This window comes from Schistocerca nitens, chromosome 5, assembly GCF_023898315.1.
Source record: "Schistocerca nitens isolate TAMUIC-IGC-003100 chromosome 5, iqSchNite1.1, whole genome shotgun sequence".
Taxonomy (NCBI): domain Eukaryota; kingdom Metazoa; phylum Arthropoda; class Insecta; order Orthoptera; family Acrididae; genus Schistocerca; species Schistocerca nitens.
In genome coordinates, this window is record NC_064618.1 from 222,056,326 (window position 1) to 222,077,280 (window position 20,955).

The window sequence follows — 20,955 nt, forward strand, 5'->3', positions numbered from 1 at the left end:
AAGCAAAGACTGAAATTTTAAACATTGTTATAGGCTGAAGTCCAGAATGTATGTCTAGCCACCTCGGATGTACGAAACTCTTGTGAAATTGACCATGGTTTCGTCAGCGCTACGGTGGTCTTTATCAGAATAAAAATTACATAGGATTACCTAGAAAATATAATGACATGTCCCAAAATTACAATATAATTCATAGGATTACTTCCATATAGCGTATAAGCAGTGTACTTACATGTAATCATACCATAGGTGAAAAACATTGAACAAAAATGCTCCTGTCAAATTGAAATAATCACAAGAATTAAAAATTAAACTGTAAAAATGAATTACGTTGCAACTGGAATAAAATGTTACATCGATATACAATGGCACTCACGAGGTCGCTTAGAGCAAATCAACTGCATCAAACCGCCGCTGCCGGCTGCGGTGGCCGTGCGGTTCTGGCGCTGCAGTCCGGAACCGCAGGACTGCTACGGTCGCAGGTTCGAATCCTACCTCGGGCATGGGTGTGTGCGATGTCCTTAGGTTAGTTAGGTTTAAGTAGTTCTAAGTTCTAGGGGACTTATGACCTAAGATGTTGAGTCACATGGTGCTCAGAGCCATTTTTGAAACCGCCGCTACCGTCGGACTAGACGGCTAACAGGCCAAGGCTGCCACGAGTTGGACACCTAAACAGATGCGTGCCATCTAGCAAGAAGTGATCAGACAAGAGCAAATGCGGCACTGCAAAGACAATTTAACATAACAGGCAACAATAGGAAGCAGTGCACGAAAATTACAACATACCGTAACGGTCTTATTTTATAAATGAAATGTAGTTCAAATGTACATAGAAAATGGGAAACTGGAAAGGAAAACGATGTTTAAGAGTCTATTTGAGAAGAGTATCGGCATTCAGACCGTTTTTAATTAGCGGCACTATACCTTGAAAAAGGCTTTTATTGCGTAATCGCAACTGTTCGTTCAGAATGAGACCGTCCTTCAGAGATAGTTGTTCCAAAATCTCTAGCTCTTCTAAGATGTTAAGCTTAAAGCCTCTTTTCTCTCAGGGCAAGATCTTGACGTCTTTTACATGTTTAGGATTTTGCCCCGTGATTAAAAAATGTTCAAATGTGTGTGAATTCCTAAAGGACCAAACTGCTTAGGTCGTCGATCCCTAGACTGACACACTACTTAAACTGAGTTAAACTCAAAACAAGACACACACCCATGCCCGAGGGAGGACTCGAACCTCAAGCGGGAGGGGCCGCGCAGTCCGTGACATGATGCCTCAAACCGCACAGCCACTCCGCGCGGCCCCTGTCTTTAACAAATGGTCAGTGAAAGTTAAATTGTGAACATTGGTGCCTTTTTTGCCGAGAAGGTGTTCCTTAAATCTTTTCGCAATAGCTCGGCCTGTTTGGGCTAAGTAAAATGGTTCAAATGGCTCTGAGCACTATGGGACTTAACATCTATGGTCATCAGTCCCCTAGAACTTAGAACTACTTAAACCTAACTAACCTAAGGACATCACACAACACCCAGGCTAAGTAAAAGGCAGGACAGTTGCCGCAAATAATTTTATAGACACCAGAATTATGCAGAGGGGAAAGCGTAGGTATCAAGTTATGTCTGATATTACTTTTTAAAGAATTATTAGTGGAGAAGGCTACTCTAAAGTTATATTTACTTTTAAGTAAACGCTGTATTCTGTAAGAAATTAGACCTAGAAAAGGTATGGAGAAAATTTTTTTCTTTTCATTAGGTTCGTTATTAAAAAGGCCTAGAGTAGTGACACTCTTTATTGACTTTCCACTAAAAATATTATCACGAAAATATTTCTTTCACCTGTGAACGCGAGAATGAGTTCCGGCAATTGAATTTTCTACATCTCACTCCTACGATAGTAGAGGACAAAGTTAGCGTCAATATCTTTCGCAAAGAAACCAGTTCTGATGAAATTATTCCATTCACGTCAGTACACCACATTCTCGTAAGATGGCCTTTTTTCGTTCAGTTATTTACAGAGCTACCTCCACACCCCTTTCTTCTGACAATCTCAATTCTGAAATCAATCTGATTAAAACTGTGGCTGCCAATAATGGCTATGATCCTTCTCTAGTAGAAAATATTTTTAGTAGGAAAACCAATAAGAGAGTCACTACCCTAGGCCTTTCTAATAACGAACCTAATGAAAAGAAAACATTTTTCTTCATACCTGTTCTGGGTCCAATTTCTTACAGAATACAGCGTTTACTTAAAAAACATTTAATTGTAGAGTAGCCTTCTCCACCAATAATTCTTTAAAAAGTAATATCATACATAACATGATACCTACGCTTTCACCTCTGCATAATTCTGGTGTCTATAAAATTATTTGCGGCAACTGTCCTACCTGTTACATGGGCCAAATAGGCTGAGCTATTGCCACATGATTTAAGGAAGAGCTTCTCGCCAAAAAATGCACCAATGTTCACAATTCAACTTTCGCTGACCATTTGTGAATCACAGGACATGATCCTAAAGATGTAAAAGACGTCCAGATCTTGCACTCGGAGAAAAAAGGCTTTAGGCTTAACATCTTAGAAGAGCTAGAAATTTTTAAACACCTATCTCTGAAGGACGCTCTCATACTGAACGGACAGTTGCAATTACGCAATAAAAACTTTTTTCAAGGTTGTTGTTGTTATGGTCTTCAGTCCTGAGACTATCTTTTTCAAGGTATAGAGCCGCTAATTAAAACGGCCTGAATGCCGATACTCTTCTCAATATAGACTATTTAACATCGTTTTCCTTTCCAGTTTCACATTTTCTACGTATATTTGAACTATATTTCACTTATAAAATAAGACCGTTACAGTATGTTGTAATTTTTGAGCACGGCTTCCTGTTGTTGCCTGTAATGTTAAATTGTCTATGAAGTGCCGCATTTGCTCTTGTCTGTAATTCGATCACTTCTTGCTAGATGGCACGCATCTGTTTTCGTGTCCAACTCGTGGCTGCCTTGGCCTCTTAGCCGTCTAGTCTGACGGTAGCGGCGGTTTGATGCAGTTGTTTGGCTCTAAGCCACCTCGTGACTGCCATTGTGTTTCAAGGGGACATTTTATTCCAGTTGACAACATTATATATTTTTACAGTTTCATTTTTAATTATCGTGATTATTTCAGTTTGACAACAGCATTTTTTGCTCAATGTTTTTCACGTATGGTGTGAATTACATGTAAGTACACTGATTGTACAGTGTATGGAAGTAATACTATGAATTATATTGTAATTTTGAGCCATGTCATTATATTTTCTACGTAATCAAATTCAAATGTTTCAAATGGCTCTGAGCACTATGGGACTTAACAACTGAGGTCATCAGTCCCCTAGAACTTACAACTACTTAAACCTAACTAACCTAAAACCATCACACACATCAATGCCCGAGGCAGCATTCGAACCTGCGACCGTAGCGGTCTCCTGGTTTCAGACTGAAGCTCCTAGAACCGCTCGGCCAAAACGGCCGACTCTAGGTAATCCGATGTAATTTTTGTTCTGATGAAGACCGCCTTAGTGCTGTCGAAACCATGGTCAATTTGACAATAATTTTACGCAGCCGAGGTGGCTATACGTACATTCTGTAATTAAAATACGCAAAAAAGGGGGATAAAGAAGTACTAAGAAATGACGATATACGCTTGAAGTTCTCTAAGGCTATAGATACAGGAATAGGGAGTAGCTCAGTAAACAGTACAGTTGACGAGGAATGAACATGTGTAAAAATGGTAATCACACAAGTTACAAGGAAGGTAGCTGCGAAGAAACCATGGGTAACAGAAGAAATACTTCAGTTGATCGATGAAAGAAGGAAGTACTAAAATGTTAAGGGAAATCGAGGAATACAGAAATACAAGAAATGAAATAAACAGGAAGTGCAGGGAAGCTAAGACGAAATGGCTGCGTGAAAAATGTGAAGAAATCGAAAAAGAAATGATTGTGTGACGGACTGACTCAGCATACAGGAAAGTCAAAACATCCTGCAAGGGTGGTAACATTAAGAGTGTAACGGGAATTCTACTGTTAAATGCAGAGCAGAGAGCGGATAGGTGGAAAGAGTACATCGAAGGCCTCTAAGAGGGGGAAGATTTGTCTGACACGATACAAGAAGAAACAGGAGTCGATTTAGAAGAGATGGTGGATCCAGTATTAGAATCAGAATTTAGAGCTTTGGAGGACTTAATATCAAATAAGGCAGAATGGATAGATAACATTCCATCAGAATTTCTAAAATCATTGCGGAAAGTGGCAACAAAACGGGTATTCGTGTTGGTGTGTAGAATGTATGAGTCTGGTGACATACCATCTGACCTTCGGAGGAGTATGATCCTCACAATACTGAAGACTGCAAGAGCCGGCAAGTGCGAGAATTATGGCACAATCAGCTTAACAACTCATGCATCCAAGTTGCTGACAAGAGTAATATACATAAGAATGGAAAACGAAATCGAGGATGTGTTAGATGACGATCAATTTAGCTTCAGGAAGGGTAAAGGCACCAGAGAGGCAATTGTGGTTGATAATAGAAGCAAGACTAAAGAAAAATCTAGATACGTTCATAGGATTTGTCAACCGGGAAAAAGCATTCGAGAATGTAAAACGGTGCAAGATGTTCAAAATTGTGAGAAAAATAGGGGTGAGGTACAGTGAGAGAAAGGTAATATACAATATGTACAAAAGCCAAGAGGGAATAATAGGAGTGGACGACCGAGAGCAAAGTGCTCGGATTGGAAAGGTTGTAAGACAGGGATGTAGTCTTTCACAACTGCCGTTCAATCCATAGATCGAAGAAGCAATTATGGAAATAAAAGAAAGGTTCAGTAGTAGAATTAAAATTCAAGTTGAAAGGATATCAATGATACGATTAGTTGATGACATTGCTATCCCGAGTGAAAGTGAAGAAGAATTACATGATATGCTGAACGGAATGAACAGTCTAATGAGTGCACAGTATGGACAGAGGGTAAATCGAAGAACGACGAAAGTAATGAGCAGTAGCAGAAATGAGAACAGCGTGAAACTCAGAAAAGTATCTACTGACTTTGTGAAATATCTTCTGACACCTCAGCCATCCGAATGAGACGTTTTCACATGTGAAGGGTGGTTATAATTAAACTTTCGCTATTTCGCTACTTGAGAAGGTCCCCATGAAAAGCGAGTAATGGTAAGACAATGAAACTTTGTGGAAACATTTGTAGGGCATGTGAAAGAGAAGTAACAAATAAACCATTGGAAGACTCACATTTTAATTTCCACCACAGGGGGTAACATTTGTTAGTTGCATACCTTGTTTACGTTCCAGGTTACAAATGTTGTTCAACGTGATGCCCATCTGCATCCGCGATAGCCTGGATGACATTTCATAACTGATCGCAGAACTTTTCAAAAGGTGGACCATGGAATGTTCAGCTGTCGTCACACAACTCGTGCACTGCTTGATGGTCGCACATTGTGTCCAACATTCCCAGCCATGGCAACAGTAACTTTTTCAACAATTTGTGGCGGAATTGGCCGTCGGTCTCTCCCAGGAGCAATTTCCAAATCGGCGGTTAATTCGAACTCCTGAATCATGTTCTTCAACCACAAAGTGGAAAGAGGACCTCTCCGTATTCCTTTAATACGTCGATACTCGTGGAGGACAGCAGCACTATTTCCGGCATTTTGATAAAACGGCTCTACGAGTAGAGAGCTAATCGCCTTGTCCAGACCCGTGTTGACTATTGCAGCCGTAACGCACAGCTCTACGTCTCAGTACCAGTGCCGCCACCTAACGGAAAGTCATGACACTAACACTACTAACAAGCAAATCCTGCAACGCACAGACTCAACATCATTCATATAAAGTTGGTTACCAATCCGGTAAATACACTCATACCCATAAATTAAGGATAACTGCAGAATGTGGTGCCACACAACGTGGCAGTACACAAAACTGGCGCTTATAGCATAAGGACATAGGGAACATACACGATACAGATCTGTAAGTCCACGGTATTGGTGATAAGTTGAAAAAACCGTATCGAAAAACATGTGCTACAAAACGCCACTGTTTCCTGCGCATGTACCCCGACATCAATATGGGATATGATCACCATGCACACGTACACAGGCCACACAATTGGTTGGCATACTCTGGATCAGGTGGTCGAGCAGCTGCTGGGGTATAGCCTCCAATTCTTGCACCAGTGCCTGTCGGAGCTCCTGAAGTGTCGTAGGATCTTGAAGACATGCAGCGATACGTCGACCGAGAGCATCCCAGACGTGCTCTATGGTGTTTAGGTCTGGAGAACAGGTAGGCCACTCCATTCGCCTGATATCTTCTGTTTCAAGGTACTCCTCCACGATGGCATCTCGGTGGGCCGTGCGTTATCATCCATCACGAGAAAGATGGGACCTACTGCATCCCTGAAAAGGCGGATATACTGGTGCAAAATGACGACCCGATACACCTGACCTGTTACGGTTCCTCTGTCAAAGACATGCAGGGGTGTACGTGCACCAATCAAAATTTCACCCCACACCATCAAACCACGACCTCCATACAGGTCCCTTTCAAGGACATTAAGGGGTTGGTATCTGGTTCCTGGTTCATGTCGGATGAAAACCCAGCGAGAATCACTGTTCAGACTACACCTGGACTCGTCCGTGAACATAACCTGGGACCATTGTTCCAGTGACCATGTACTGTGTTCTTGACACCAGGCTTTGTGGGGTCTCCTGTGCCCAGGGGTCAGTGGAATGCTCCTTGCAGGTCTCTGGGCGAATAAACCATGTCTGTTTAGTCGTCTGTAGACTGTGTGTGTTCCAGTGGCTGCAGTGAGGTCCCGAGCAAGGCTACCTGCAGTTCTCCGTGGCCGTCTGTGGGCAATGACGGTGATATATCGGTCTTCTTGTTGTGTTGTACACTGTGGATGCTCCGTACTGTAGCGCTTGGACACGTTTCCTTTCTGCTGGAATCGTTGCCATAATCTTGAGATCACACTTTGGGGCACACGGAGGGCCCGTGGTATGACCTGCTGTGTTTGACCAGCCTCCAGTCGGCCTAGTATTCTACCCCTCATAACATCAATATGTATTCTTTGAGCCATTTCCAACACACAGTCACGGTTAGCACGTCTGAAAACCTCTGCACACTTACTCACTACACCGTACTCTGACATGCACCAACACACCTCTGCGTATGTGGACTGCTGCCAGCGCCACCGCGGACCGCATGGTCATACCCCAAGGTGATTTAAACCCGCAAACCGCCCACCAGAGCGTTGTTTCACCATTATCAGCATTGTCGTTAGTTTTTGAGCATGAGTGTAGTTTTCAATCTACAGTGTACCTAGTAGCGAAAGTTTAGTTACATCTATCAAAAGAAAAGAAATCACTCACCACGAAGGAGTTATTCGTTTGGGACATAAATTAGCAGAAGTGATATACTTGTACAAACAAGTTTCAGAAAAATTGGATGATTTATTCACGAGAAATAACTTCACAAACTGAGCAAGTCAAAAACGCATCGGTCCACCTCTGCCATTTATCAAGTAGTTATTCGGCTTAGCATCGATTGACAGGGTTGTTGAATGTCCTTCTGAGGGATATCGTGACAAATTCTGTCCAGTTACCGTGGATCGCCAAAATCCCGAGATGGTTGGAGGGTCCAGCCCATAATGCTCCAAACATTCTGAATTGGCGAGAGATCGGACGAAATTGGTGGCCAAGGCAGAGTTTAGCAAGCACGAGGAAAAAATAGTAGAAACTCTCCCCGTCTGTGGGCGGGCATCATATTGCTGAAGTGTAAGCCCAGGCTGACTCGCCACGAAAGGGAACATAACGGGGCGTAGAATATCGTCGACATACTGCAGCGTTGTAAGGATGTCACCGATGGCAACTAAAGGACTCCCACTACGAAAATGAATGGCCCCCCAGGCCGGCACTCTTGGCTATTGGGCGTATGGGGGGCGACAGTCGGGTTGGTACCCCACCTCTGTCCGTGGCCTCTCAAAAGTCGTTTTCGGCCTGGAACCTCACTGACTGGAGTGGAATTGTTCAGTGATGTGTCCCGCTTCTATGAACGGTGAAGACTTGACTGGAGACGCCCCGAATAGCAATGGTATACCAACCTGACTGTCGCCCGCCATACGGCTGGACAACCAGGAGTGATGGTCACGGGTTCCATTCTTTTCATAGCAGGATCTCTTTGGTTGTCATCCGCGACACCCTTACAGCCCAGCGGTACATCGACGATATTGTATCACCAACTTTTTTGCCCTTCATGGCAAGCCATTCTGGGCTTACATTTCAGCAAGATAATGCCCTCCCGCTCACGACAAGAGCTTGTGTTCGTGCTTGCCAAACCATACCTCAGCCAGATAGGTCTACCGATGTCTCGCCAGTTGAAAATGTCTGGAGTATCTCGCGTCTATGCAATCTAACGCGCCAATTGGACAGAAATTATCACGTTATCCCTCAAGATGATATCCAACAACTCTATCAATGCTAAACCAAATAACTGCTTTCATGAGGGCCAGAAGTGGACCAGAGCGTTGTTGACTTGCTCAATTTGTGAAGCTCTTTCTCTTGATTGAAACATCCATTTGGTACACGGAGCTGTCAGCTCCATCAGCAACGACTGCTCTTACTCAGATGGGCATCGAGTCAGACTGCGTTTAGACGATGGACGAAGGTACGCCAATCCATGCTAATTCAACCGTAGTGGCTGACGACTCGGTGTGTGCCAGTCTGTCGGCAATCCATGACCAGATGTTTTTATGATAATTGATTGAAACCCTCAGCTGCCGACAGGTGTTGTTGATGTACCCCGATGAGGACAGGTGAAAATGTGTGCCCCGACCGGGACTCGAGCATGAGATCTCCTGCCTACATGGCAGACACTCTATCCATCTGAGCCACTGAGGACATAGATGAATAGCGCGACTGCAGGGACTTATCCCTTGCACACCTCCTGTGAGACCCACATTCCCAACTGTCCACAATCGCATACGTGATGTCCCTAATAGATATTTGCCCATCCACTCATTACTCGCGCCCACTAAGTTGACGAATTCCCGTAAGAGTTCGGGCAACCTGTGCGCATGCGCACAGACGAAGGTCAATGGCCGGGTAGCCATTTAACTATATATGAAGATAGTAACTGTTCTCGAAAGAGCAGATACCATTGATGACTGTGCCGCTTCTCTAGAATAAATGATAATTGATTGAAACCCTCAGCTGCCGACAGGTGTTCTTGATATACCTCGATGCCGCTTCTCTAGAATAAATGATAATTGATTGAAACCCTCAGCTGCCGACAGGTATTGTTGATATACCTCGATGCACGGTCATCAATGGCATCTGTTCTTTCGAGAACAGTTACTATCTTCATATATAGTTAAATGGCTACCCGGCCATTGACCTCCGTCTGTGCGCATGCGCACAGGTTGCCCGAACTCTTACGGGAATTCGTCAACTTAGTGGGCGCGAGTAATGAGTGGATGGGCAAATATCTATTAGGGACATCACGTATGCGATTGTGGACAGTTGGGAATGTGGGTCTCACGGGAAGCGTGCAAGGGATAAATCCCTGCAGTCGCGCTATTCATCTGTTTCCTCGGTGGCTCAGATGGATAGGGCGTCTGCCATGTAAGCAGGAGATCCCGGGTGCGAGTCCCGGTCAGGGCACACATTTTCAGCTGTCCTCATCGAGGTATATCAACAACACCTCTCGGCAGCTGAGATTCCAATCAATTATCATTTATTCTAGAGAAGCTGCACGGCCATCACAATACTACCTGTTCTTTCGAGAACAGTTACTATCTTCATATACAGATGTTTTCAGTTTGTGGACGACCTGAGTAACGTACTGGGCAAGGCAACAGACGAATTATTTTTTTGAAAGGTCACAGAGACATCGAAACTGTGGAATAGCAACCCATCTTAACACGACAGAAATTTAATGCAAGCTGTGAAAATTACTAGCCGTGCGAAATAGAAGTGAGCCTGTTGTGCGTCCAATGGCATGGTATACCGCGCGCCAGGAGCTGGACCCGTATGACAGTGATGGATGGCAATCGGACACCGTTCGTTCTCGCAGTCTCTGCACGTGGTTACGTCATAGTGACTCATTACACAGAACTGGAACTCGTCCCAAAAGACAAAGTGGCGCCAGTCCTTTGTATAGCGTTGTCACTGTCGGACAGCCTCAGTTGCCGCATCAACGGAAGCAACGACAATGGTCGCCGTGTTGACAGTCTGTGATCCTCCAGACGTCGACGCACTATCCGTATGGATACTTGTTTTGCTGCAGACAAGCCCACTTCGTGACCCTGCTGTACGATCCTGCATGAATGCGGAAACAATATGCCTGCACTCTTGGACGCTAATAATGTGTGAACCCATCGATTCCAAGTTAGCATGACAGTTGTGTAGAGTTGTAAAACTACTGTAGCCTACCGTAGACTACCATATGCAAGCACAGACTGCGATAGTTTTCCTAGTTGCTTTGGTAAGTTAAGATCGTAATCATGTCCCCCATAGTTAGGTGTGTTGCATATCTATCGGGCGTTATCTCCTTTCATTGTTTGGCACATGCAGTCAGTGTCTCACTAGATTCCCCTAGAAACTGGAAGCGGTGAACTGTCTATAAACTGAGTAATGATATATAAATGGCCACATAACTGAGCCGTGCTGCGGCTCGCATTGGTGCCGTGTGTAGGTTTCTGCCAGACCGTATCGTTTAGTTGGCATGGTTGCGTTGTTCGTCTTCTTCTCATGTTCACTGGCGCCACTCGGTTTCGTAAGCGTTTCCTGTCCGCTAGTGGCAGCAGAGGCGCTTATCGATATGTAGTTCTGCTGCCCTATCTTTGGGCGACCTCCTGCTTCTTGTGTGTGTTGAGTGGGAAGTTTGGTTGGGGACGGAGGAGCAGCGAGGTCCACACAGAGCGACAACACGTCGGGACCGCTGGCGGCGTGTATGGACTGCCGGATCGAAGGGCAGTGATCACGAGGGTGCACGACCTTGTCGAAGCCGGATCCTGCATGTTTAAGTTGAGTGCATTGCAATTCGCGTAGAGAAACCTCCATCATTGTGAAATCTTGCGATTCTCCAGTGACTTCGGTTCGTGTTGCTGTTCGTAGTGTCATCGAGGGGAAAGGCGGCGAGTGGAGCACCTAAGGAAGACGGATCTGATTAGCCTTCCTGAGCCTCTAATCACTATTTACTATTTTCAGTTTCTTACATTGTTAAGTTCAACAAGCAGTATTTTTCTGTCTTGTGGCCGCTAACGCCCCAGTTACCTGCCCTGGGGGTTAGTGTATGTAACGGCAGTGTACATTGCCTCACCTTGCCGCCGCTGTCCGGTGAGGCGTGTAAGTTTGACAGCTTCTTGATTGTAGCTTTCTATCTTAGTGGTAGTCATTCCTTCTTGTTCCGGGCGCTTTAAGCACAGTATTCTGCGAGCGGATTGCAGACCGCTGTTTCCGGATTTGGCGAAATTTTACATCTTGCATTTGTTTTGTTGGATGTCAGGTAGCCTTACCAAGATTATCATTAGTCGCTCGTTAGACTGCCACTAGTCCGAGTTACCATCTTGTGATCTTAATGCAACTCTTGGCTGCCTTTCTCTTCGCTCGCAAAAATGGGTGTGACCTACTCAGAGGTCGATTCCTGGAGCACCGTCTGTCACTGACACTTGCGTTTTATTTTATCATAGTATTATTAAGTTACCAACATTTGTCTCGCCTGTTTCATGATCTGTTGTTTTTTTTAATTAACTTTTGCTATGCCATTCTCCGTGTGACAGTATATTTGTTAATTTTTTTGTAATTGCTATTTTGGCGTTAAAGGCCTTCAGCCGTGATTGTGGTTATGTGCCTTAAAAGTCTGACTGCGACCTCATTGGCTTGTTTTCAAAAATTATTTATTAAAATATAAATGAGTGAAATTGCAAAGCAAACCAATAGTAGCTTATTCGGGCCCATCCACAATCGCAACCCAATCCTGCCTTCCTTAATTACCAGGTTGTGTAGAACATTTTTGTTCTACACATCTATCACTGATTTAGACGGTTTATACAAAGATGCATGTATACTAAATTAAACTTTGGAACAATTACAAAGTCAAGCTTCTACGTCCACAAACTCATTTTTCTGGAAAACGTTTTAAATGGAGAAGAGATGCCTAATAATTAAAAAAATAATATCAAAAGCATAATGGCGATTAGATCTGGAGAATGTGCTGGCTAGGGCAGCAATCGAACATTTTCTGTATCTAGAAAGGCCCGTACAGGACCTGCAACATGCGGTCGTGCATTATGCTGCTGAAATGTAGGGTTTCGCAGGGATCGAATGAAGGGTAGAGCCACGGGTCGTAGCACATCTGAAATGTAATGTACACTGTTCAAAGTGCCGACAATGCGAACAAGAGGTGACCGAGACTTGTAACCAATGGCACCCCATACCATCACGCCGGGTGATACGCCAGTATGGCGATGACGAATACACGTTTCCAATGTGCGTTCACCGCGATGTCGCCAAACACGGATGCGACCAGCATGATGCTGTAAACAGAACCAGGATTTATCCGAAAAAATGATGTTTCGCCATTCGTGCACCCAGGTTAGTCGTTGAGTACACCATCGCAGGCGCTCCTTTCTGTGATGCAGCGTCAAGGGTAACTGCAGCCATGGTCTCCAAGCTGATAGTCCATGCTGCTGCAATCGTCGTGGAATTGATCGTGAAGATGGTTGTTGTCTTGTAAACGGCCCCATCTGTTGACTCAAGTATCCAGACGTGGCTGCACGATCCGTTACAGCGATGCGGATAAGATGTCTGTCATCTCTACTGCTAATGATACGAGGCCGTTGGGATCCAGCACGGCGTTCCGTATTACCCTCCTGAACCCACAGATTCCATATTCTGCTAACAGTCATTCGATCTCGACCAACTCGAGCAGCAATTTCGCGATACGACAAACCGCAATCGCGATAGGCTACAATCCGACCTTTATCAAAGTCGGAAACGTGATGGTACGCATTTCTCCGCCTTACACGAGGCATCAAAACGACGTTTCACCAGGCAACGCCGGTCAACTGCTGTTTGTATATGAGAAATCGATTGGAAACTTTCCTCATGTCAGCACGTTGTACGTGTCGCCACCGGCGCCAATCTTGTGTGAATGCTCTGAAAAGCTAATCATTTGCATATCACAGCATCTTCTTCCTGTCGGTTAAATTTCGCGTCTGCAGCACGTTATCTCCGTGGTGTAGCAATTTTAATGTCCAGTAGAGTATAATTTGTAATGTTTGCTGACTGTCTGATTGTATTCATGCACAGGCCTCAGCCCAGTTAATCTTTTTGCCAAGAAATGTTTGTCAACTGCTTGTTTCTGATATACAGGTAGTGACTCTCCGTGAAGGTTTGCTACCCTGGTTGATCGTGAGAAAAGCGTCTGGGAGGGATACTCACTGATGACTACGGTGCTGACTGGCCTCTGCAGTGGAGTCAGCGTGTGGAGGGGCGGCTGCGCCAACCACTCCAGGCGGCGAACCACCTGCACTTCCGGCTCGCCCTCCTGCCCACCTGTAAAACACAGCAGCACGGTAAAGGACAGCCACCGTATACCGGGGACACAGTCGTTACTCAGCGCAAATGAAGCTTACGACGCACAGGAACAAGTGGGGTCTGGAAAACTCCAAAATACTTGAACTTCAGATAACGAGCAAACCGAGATCTGTTATCCTGTAAAAAGATAACATCTACTCCACCTACCGTGTAGTTATAATTAAAGTGTAGCTACCCATGGAGGTTCAGAGTGGGCTGTAATCATCGTATGGCAGCGACACTTGGTAGATATGCTAATGCATTAATGCGGATCCAATTTACTCTGCAAAAATTAGTTCCTATTTTGGTTACCAGGTACATACAAGGTGGCGCACGAAATGTGTTACCAATTGTTTCTTTCACAATTTACGACGCACATTAGATATCCCGCTGGGATCTCTACAGCAGTACCAGCAGAGCTTGGAAAAACAAATGAGTTACGAAATGACGTGTAATTCACGTTACTGCCGCTAGGAGACTAGTAAGCAGCAATGGTTGACAATGGAAGACTGACGACACAGCAACGATCGGCAATTGTGTTACTTTTTCATGAAACGAAAAGCCTTGTTGTGACTCAGAGGCGTTTTCGACAACAGTTTAACACACGATAGGTCCCTTGCAAGAAGACCATCCACAGGTTGTACGATAAATTTGTACAGGAAGGAACAGTATTGGAAGCGAAGCGACCTCGGCCTAAGCCTGTTTGTTCGCCGGAGAATATTGAAGCGGTACGTGTTGCTGTACAGAGAAGTCCCGGGAAATCGTGTAGAAAGGCAGCAGTGCAACTGGGAAATCCAGACGCTCCGTTCAACGCATTCTTAAAAGTGACCTCCATATGTACCCATACAAGATGACCTGTGCATAGAAACTCACTAAAGAACACAAGCAGGTTTCCAGGTCGCTTCAATGACGGACAAAATTGGCCCCCCAATAGTCCAGACCCCAATCCATGTGACTTTTTTCTTTGGGGTACCTAAAGGAAAAAAACTTCCCGAAACGTCCACGTGATTTAATGGAGCTCAGAAGACTTATTCTTCAAGTTTGCAGTGAAATTACGGAAAACATGTGCCGTTGGGTAATCACTAACTTCAGTGTTCGTTTGAAGGAAGTTAGGAAACGAAATAGTGGACATATTGAGGAGGTGCTGAGTTAGAACAAATCTCCATGGACGGCTCTTCATTGTAGTATATGTTCCTTTCAGATTGTATTGACAAAGTTTATATTCAAAAACAAAATGGTAACACATTTCGTGCGCCACCCTGTATCTGGCGCTGTCCACCGTTTCTATGATGGTATGCCATCCACGCTGTCACTTGACAAGCCTTAACGTGAGTGAACAGTATGGCTATCGAGAAGACGGGCCGCGCTCTACTAATGAAACTGTTTTATGTCAACGGCAGTAATTATAGTGCTGGATTAAGAGATTATCGCCGAGTGAAAGGTCTGAGGAGAGGCTAAATTTCATTAAAAGGTTTATAGAAGACGGTAATGAAATTCGAAAACATGGGTGAGCTTAGTGTGCACCCGGAAGGGGAAGGCGTCCTATCTCGGTGGAATTTATTCACGATGTTGCTGTTGCTGTTACTGACCATGCAGTACGTGCCCCAAGTAGTGCTAGCGCTGGTGGAATGTCACGAGAATTGTCCACCCCATGGTCAACAGTGCAACAGCCTTTCGGTCTATATTTACACTGGTACCCACGCAACATCCAGACGGTTCAGCAAGTGAAACCTCATGATCCGCAGCAACGTTCTAATTTTGCTCTTCGATTTCACGCTCGGATCGAACTTGATGATATGTAGCCATTCTATGTTATATGCAGTGACATGTCACATTTTAGACAGTGAATGTACAGAACTGCCGAATTTGGAGTACTGTTAGTGCTGGTCACGAAGAGCCGTTGCACTCGCCGTATGTGACTACGTGGAGTGGAATCACAAGCACCTTTATACTCGATCCGTTCTTCTTTGAAGAGAATACAGCCGCAGAGCCTGCCCTGTGTACCAAGACGTCTGGACGTTATCGAAACCTGTTTGTACAGCATGTGATTCTTGCTTTGAAAGGGCGCAGCTGTATAGAAATCATTGGCTTCATGCAAGATGGGGCAACACTTCATGTCACTCTCCCGGTGAAAGATCTGCTTAATATAGCCTTATACGTACGTGTTATCTCTAGAGATTTCACAGTCTGCAAGATGTCCCGATATGAATCCATGTCACTTTTGGCTCTGGGAATATCTAAAAGAACGCGTTTATCAGGGGCACGTACGCTCTGCACCTGACCTGAAGCCCAGCGTAAAGGACAACGTTGCTTGTATTCCACTTGAACTGCAGCTATCAAGTGTTGATTACATCGTTTTAAGTATGCAGCATCTCATCGCCGTTTCCGGTGCTCACATTGAACAAATTATGTAAGTGGTGTTAATAGTAACATCTACGTTATGCCTTTCTCACTCATTTGACCTTTGTTGCCCACGTCCCATTCCTAATCAGTTACATATGGAAACATTTCAAAACGTCTTTCTTTCATTTACGGCGCCACATCTGATCCAGGTGGCCAAAATTGGAACTAATTTTTTCACCGTAAATCGGTTTCTAGTTACCTCAGTAGCATATTTACTAAGTTTCTCTGCCTTACGATAATTACAGCGCACATTGGACCTCTGTGAGTAGCTGCACTTTTTACATTTTTACATCGTAAATTAAATTAACTTGCTATTTCAAGCATGGATGACATGTGGGGAGATTAAAAGGTGAGGCACAACGCACTTAGTTAGGGAGCTGGATAAGGACTATAATAATGACGCGTCTTAAGCGGTGGGCATCCAGCCTCGTACAATCAAGCTAAATAGAAATGGTTTTAAAATAAGGAGATGAGCGTGTTCTACCACCTGTCTGTAAAACACTGCATTTCTGTACAACCTTTAACTGAAGGTCAACGAATATAAGGTGTAGTGGAGAGTGTTGTACCTAGAGGATGGTGTACCTAGTAACACATGTTTCGTAGTCGGTGTTACAATACGGTGACCGATTTTCGAATCACATGAAGGAAAGCGAACTAGAGGCCTCCATAAGCAGTTTCCGACATTTTATACTGTTTCTCTTCCTGTGCAACAAGAGGATGTGTTTTGCAAAGCGTTTATAAATTTTACGAATATTTAAGTGTTGTATAACATAATTAAAGTTTTTCTGAGGACATTGTTAATCCTTTGTTTACAGAGTTTTATGGCGAGCAAAATTTTGTGCATTTTTAGAACCAGTTCCACAACGCATGATCAATTAAGCCATATTTCGTCAGAGCTGACATTCTTACAACTTGAAACGGAAGGACTTTTTAACACGGAACACGTGATATCCGCAAATGAAATGCGTTTCTATAATGTCTTAACATTTTTCCCTGTCTCAAAGCTGCAAACTGATGTCAATTGTTAAAAGCTTCTGTTTTAGTATGGTTTTAATAAGTATTTGGTTTCTGATAATATTTCTTCACACCTTGATTTCATTTACTGATTGTTGGTAGTTAGTAAATTAATAATGCAGCACATACAGTATTAAATATCGTACTGACAAGATTTTCTCGACTGAATCAATTTTACATTTGAGTAGAATATTTGTTTCTAAATACATAACAATATTGCACATCGAAACAGTTTTTTACATTTGTGGAAACCTTATTTTTCTCGAGTAATGTTTGTAATTTCCGAAAAAGACTGCACCACATGTAAAGCGAATACTATCATTTTGAACCGGAATAAGAAAATATATTAAACTTCTATTACAGGGCTGCTGGAAACGGATGTCTGAAAAGTATTCTAATGTGTAACATTCTCTCCTACATTACCACAAGTCGCTGAAGAACAATTATGCCCAGCAGCTTTCCAGGAGTCATAACTGAGGTAGTGTGGGGCAAAGTGAGGAGTTTAACGTAGTAATTAGCACACAGCGAATGGAATAGTCCGTTGCAAGGTTGCAGGTTAACGTGAACATTGTGGATTTTATTACTGGACTGCAGCCATTCAGATACACCGACAATAATGTTCCAATGTCTTTATGTTGCTCTTATCTAGTGTACATTCTGCTGTGTTTTAATCCCTCCATTGAAACTGCATAGTTATCTTTCAGTGGCGAGTACGGAAAGAACGCAAGGTTACATAGCAGTTTCTGCTGTGACAAATATGAGTCTGTAAATACTCCATGGTTTATTATACCACGTGAACCAGTATTTGCACACTCGGACACCACTTGCATTACTAACGTTTAAATAAATGTGCCTAACATAATTTAGTTTCATGCATATTTTCAGTAGAAAATGCACGCCAAAGAAAGCCAATTTGGGGGAAAAGAAGGAAGATTGACGAAGAAAAGTCAGTGACATAATAGAAGGCAGGTAGCTCACATTCAGTGGCGGCTGGTGATCATGTGCCAATGTGCTATACTACACTGCAAATATCGCACTTAAATTACGTCATTTCTCTTCCAATGTGAGGCGGAAATTGCATTAAAAGTACGCCTTTTCCCTTTGAGTGCATGCTGGTATGCAAATAAAATGCACAGAAACATATTTTCTAGCGCTCTCTCCGTGATAACTAGAAACCAGTGTCGAGTGCTGAAATCACTGTCAGCCCCTCAACGGTCGACTCAGAGAAGGAACACAACTGTCTGTTTTCGAGAAAAGTGGTTCAAATGGCTCTAAGCACAATGGGACTTAACATCTGAGGTCATCAGTCCCCTAGATTTAGAACTACGTAAACCTAACTAATCTAAGGACATCACACACATCCATGCCCAAGGCAGGATTCGAATCTGCGATCGTAGCAGCCGCGTGGTTCTGGACTGAAGCGCCTCGAACCGCTCGGCCACAACGGCCGGCTCTGTTTTCGACTGCACATTCTCTGATGTGACGTCATCCTTCAGGCACTACGAATGCTTTGTTGCTCACAGCACTACGTCAGTATTTTTCTTTGAAACTGCATTTAAATCTAACGAAGGGAGGTCTTAGGATGAAGTTCGTCAATTTGACACAAACTATGTAAGTAGAAGCAGATAGACGCCGTTTCAGTTTCCTACAGTATTTCGCCTGAGTGGACCACAGGAAAATGTAAAACAGTCTCTAAAGATTTACGGATAGAGTAGGAGGGATTTTTGATCAGTAGAAGACGTAGCGGTGACATGACTCAATGGTCAAGTGCACTTACTGCTAATCTGTCGGGTAAGGTTCTATCTCAGCTGCAATCACAGAATTTTTTTTAATTTTAATTCATTTCTCACCCTTTCAAGCTATTAATTCTAAAATTATTGTAGCAAATCGCTAACATTTTACACGAGATGCCGCTGCTCACGTTATTGAAACAAGTCTGTGACCACTCTTTGCCAATGCTTTATGTCTACCATTTTTCCAAGACGTTAAAGTGTCTCACAAGTGCGAGTACTATTCCAGAATAGGCTTTGAAGTATTTCTGTAAGTGATGCACATTGAAACAAAATGGATGTCCCATAAAAACCAAAAAGAGTTCTGAATTGGTATTACACTTCGACTGAGCCTGGAATTAGCTTGTACAAAGAGTTCGTGAAGTTCATCTTAAAATACACTAAATGTAGGCAGGTGACGTTCTTGTGAGGCTTCATATGTTTTCAACACTTACGTCTGGCTATTGTTTTAAACAACCTGAATGTTTTGGATATTGATGGGTCTGCACAAGAAAACGAAAATATATTTGTCAAACACGTTCAATAGATAGTTCCCTTGTAGTAGCCTTAATAGATACCGGCCACAAAATTGTCTTGAAACGAAGAGACCAGTCATTAACACATTCTCGAATTGTACTCGAATCTTACAGTCGAAGTTTTTAACTTTCGTGGTGATACAATATCAAATGATTAACGAAGAAAAGTAATAGAATATTGCAGTAGCAAATTAATACAAATGTAAAAAAGAGAAATATATTAGTGACGTAATGACAACATTTGCAAGACTGTTTCCGTTTGAAGAAACCATTATTATGAATGGGCTTTGTCATGCAGGAAGAAATGGTCGACAGAAGACCATAGAAACATAATTAAATAGACATCACACATTTAATGCCTGCATTTCTGTCATCGTTCTGTGAGTCTTTGCTATTCTCACTCAATTACGACCTGAACGTTCAGAGACACATTTCACGGTAAATGCTTCAGCTGACAACGAGGAAGCTAATAACAGAAATTATTTCGTCAAGCAAGTAATTTAGTATTGTATTCTTCTACTCCAGTCATAACTGCAACTTTCTTTTTACCACTGCCTAATTAACATCGCGTTTTGATTTACTACCAATAACAAAAACCGAATAAATTCGACTGAATACGAATAATTAATGAACAACCACTTTCTTTAGTATAAAAGGAAAACAGCGTGCTGCCTGCATTCTTGATTGATAAAAAGCTTTTCATTATTCCCATCTGAACAGCGTGGCTTTCGTTGACATAAAATAATGTGCCATTCGAAGAGTGTTAAAGAACACCTCAAGGTTCTAGGGCGTTAACAACGTTAACACTTAAGACATTTTAATTTATTGGTTTTTGACATTAGATATGTCGGGAGCTACCGATCTCTAATAATAATGTGCATAACTGTATCGTCCATCTATATTATTATTTTGCGTTTTATTCGTCTGTTTTGGCTATGATCATACCGATATTACATTCTTTACATTTATATCAAAATCGATGCATTACAAAACCAAATATAGAGATGAAGATCATTGCTTACAGCCTGAATCAGTCGTGAAGAAATGTGAAACTGTCAATAGAAAAAAAGCTATATTTATTCTAAAAACATTCTTTGTTTTTCTTCTTCGCTTCTTCTCCTTTTTCTTTTTCTTGTTCTTCCTCTTTCAAACATGATGTTTCTGGGAAACGTTTTCTGGTGCCAGTTGTCATCTCAGACGGTAATGAGAAATTATAATCGTCTTTCGAAGTGACTTGGCATCCACTGCTACATAAACGCCACCTCCAGCCACTTCCATGCACTACAGACGTCTTTGCTCCTACACATTCCACAGAGTCAGCGACGCAGCGTCCATTACGACACTGCCTACGGTCTTTTTTATCTCTTAGAACCCAACCAAGAAATTCCTTTGTTTATCATTCATCCACTACCTTTTGCTTAACACCGTAAGTACATTCATAACAACTCCTGCCACTTCGGTCTGTTTCATGATCCGCTTCTATCCATCCCCTGATTCCTCTAGTAATTACCATCAAGTATCTCCGCAGTGATCAATAACCTACTGTTGGATTCTGAATGGTTGTCACATTAAAGTTAAATGTTCATTGCTGTAACTCGAAACTCGTAATACAGACGCATTGTAAC

At 43.0% G+C, this 20,955-nt stretch overlaps 1 protein-coding gene across 1 annotated transcript in view; it reads right to left on the reverse strand.

The window, feature by feature from the left end:
- LOC126260350 (peptidoglycan recognition protein-like) overlaps positions 1-20,955 on the reverse strand; it is a 99,826-nt gene that overhangs the window by 41,831 nt on the left and 37,040 nt on the right. The window contains exon 3 of the mRNA XM_049957676.1: positions 13,474-13,587. Coding sequence (XP_049813633.1) covers positions 13,474-13,587 — 114 coding nt within the window. The remainder of the gene's footprint in view (positions 1-13,473; positions 13,588-20,955) is intronic.